Source organism: Morone saxatilis, unplaced genomic scaffold, assembly GCF_004916995.1.
Source record: "Morone saxatilis isolate NCDOM2014 unplaced genomic scaffold, NCSU_SB_2.0 Contig17, whole genome shotgun sequence".
Classification (NCBI taxonomy): domain Eukaryota; kingdom Metazoa; phylum Chordata; class Actinopteri; family Moronidae; genus Morone; species Morone saxatilis.
The window spans coordinates 25,839,061-25,841,782 of NW_023339729.1; the positions used below are offsets into that span (position 1 = coordinate 25,839,061).

General features: G+C 38.3%; 1 protein-coding gene across 1 annotated transcript in view; it reads left to right on the forward strand.

Moving 5' to 3' along the window:
- Positions 1–2,722, forward strand: part of LOC118326967 (GTP-binding protein 2-like) — a 15,104-nt gene that overhangs the window by 7,268 nt on the left and 5,114 nt on the right. Inside the window, exons 3-5 of the mRNA XM_035660130.1 lie at positions 1,247–1,431; positions 2,180–2,291; positions 2,402–2,599. Of these exons, the coding sequence (XP_035516023.1) occupies positions 1,247–1,431; positions 2,180–2,291; positions 2,402–2,599 (495 nt within the window). The remainder of the gene's footprint in view (positions 1–1,246; positions 1,432–2,179; positions 2,292–2,401; positions 2,600–2,722) is intronic.

Consider the following 2,722-nt stretch of genomic DNA (forward strand, 5'->3'; position numbering starts at 1 on the left):
AGATATTTAGTTGTTACGAATCAGAATCTGATTTTGTTTACTTGCCAACGTTTTTTACACCCACGAGGAACTGGACCTGCCAGTGGTGCATAAATATACAATATACAAATATACACATATACACATATACAAACTATTACACATATACACATATACAAAATACAAATTATACACAATATACAAATATCACAAAGATGATACAATCTACAATTATACACAATACAAATATACAAATATACACATCAAATATACAAATTAACATATACAATTATACACATATACAAATATACAGCGACTATTCAAATATACAATAATACACATATACAAACTATACAAGTATGACACATATACAAATATACACTATACAAACGTATGACAATATACACATATACAGAATACGAACAGATACAATATACAAAGTATACAAGAATATACAATAATAACTGTATACACATATACAAATATACAATATAAAATATAACATATACAAATATACACATATACAATTATACACATATACAAATATACAGATATACAAATATACAAATATGTTGACCACAGTCAGCGGTGGAGGAAGTATTCAGATCCTTTATTTTCCACACTGTAAAAATACTAAAGTTAAAGTGTGAAAGACACATCACGATGAAACTCATTTTATAAAACCAAAGAGAACCAAATGAAGTAAACTCAGCACATACTGAACTAATCGCAGCAGACACAGAGTTTCTGTTCATATCGACATTATAGCAGCAACATACTGACCACAGTGTCAACGTCTGTCTGTACAATAGGGCACCGAAAACATATATGAATGTATCTTTTGTATCTGTCCCAGTTTATACTCTAACCTCAGATACAAAGAGGAAATATAGTTTTTATTATTGTCTTTAATCTTATTTTAGTATATTAATTATATTCTATCATAATAATTTATCTTGAATTCTTATATAAAAAGACAGACTTTATGCTTTGGGAATGTATGTTAAATGAACATTTGAAGAATCATAACTGTTTGTTGTTGTTGTTGTTGTTGTTTTAGTGATGTCAGATTTAATTAGATCAGAGCTATGAAACATTAAATCCTCCATCTTTGCTCGTTCTCACCCTCCGGTGTGAATAAACTACAGGTCTCAGTGGCATTATTTAATATTCATATTAATATTTATAGACAAACTGATCGATCAATAACTGGAGACAATAGTCGACAGATTAAAGCTCCGGTGTTTCTGTTTCTCTGTCTCCGTAGCTGAAGCTCGTCAACCCGACTCAGTATCGCTTTGAGCATCTGGCCACGCAGCTCAAGTGGCGTCTGCAGGAGGGCCGCGGCGAGGCCGTCTACCAGATCGGCGTGGAGGACAACGGCCTGCTGGTCGGCCTGACGGAGGCCGACATGAAGGCCTCGCTCAAAACCTTAAAGAGGATGGCGGAGAAGTAGGTCGCCTGCGTCTGTAACAGATCTGTAATATAGGACTTTATTTGTGTGTGATGACGTTTAATACGAGAAATTCCTGCTAATTATTTTATTTTTATGAACCAAAAACACAAAGGTGTCTCAATTAGAGGCCCGGTCTGGATTTTATAGAAGATCTCTGGATGTATGAAACCGCTTAAGAGTTTTTTTCCTGTAAATATTGATCAGAGTTTTCCTTTAGTTGACTTTTTCCTTGAGTTCCTTTATTTTTAGGAACTTTTACACATTTCTTTGTCTGTATTTATTTACTTTTTTAACAATCATACAAACTTATTAGGCAAATTTTTTTTTGCCAAATTCAGCATTTTCTTCTCCCTGCCACTTTTAGCTCTTTGGTTGTTTTAATTACGATGAAATATAAACTTAATATCTCCGAATAATGACTTTGTGATATTAGGTCAAAATATTAAGAAACTTTCTCATTATATATATATATATATATATATATATATATATATACAGACTTTTATTATTTCGTCACATTGGCAGAAATGGGCTTCCATAGATATCGGCCCACTGTGTACATTTTCAAAGTTTTCTTACACATCCTAACATCGAGAAGGCTTTGCGCCCCCTAGTGGCAGCCTGGTAACCTCTACCTACTCTCTCTACCTCTATGAAACCAGGTTGATCGCTGTCAGACTTTCTCTGCTTCCTGCTGTTGTCGGTTGTTTGTTCGAGGTCTGATCAGGTTTTCTGTCCCGTCAGAGTCGGCGCCGACATCACTCTCCTCCGAGAGAGGGAGGTGGACTACGACTTGGACAGAAACACCCGTAAAATCGCAGAAGTCCTGGTTCGAAAAGTTCCCGATGATCAGCAGGTGAGTCTGTCCTTCATTCATTCATTCATCAGGATTCATTTTCTGCTGTTTGACGGGGTGAACTGAGTTAATGTCAGAGGCTATGATCCTTCTCCTCTGGACTGGGACAGTTCCTGGACCTGCGGGTGGCGGTTCTGGGGAACGTGGACTCTGGGAAGTCGACGCTGCTCGGCGTCCTGACGCAGGGAGAGCTGGACAACGGCCGAGGCCGAGCGCGACTCAACCTCTTCAGACATCTGCACGAGATCCAGACCGGACGCACGTCCAGCATCAGCTTCGAGATCCTCGGCTTCAACAGCAAGGGAGAGGTGGGAGAGACAGCGGGGGAGAGAGAGACAGAGAGGGAGAGAAAGCAGGAGAGGGAGAGAGAGAGAGAGAGAGAGACAGAGAGAGAGAGTGGGAGAGAGAGAGAGCGGGAGAGAGAGAGAGAG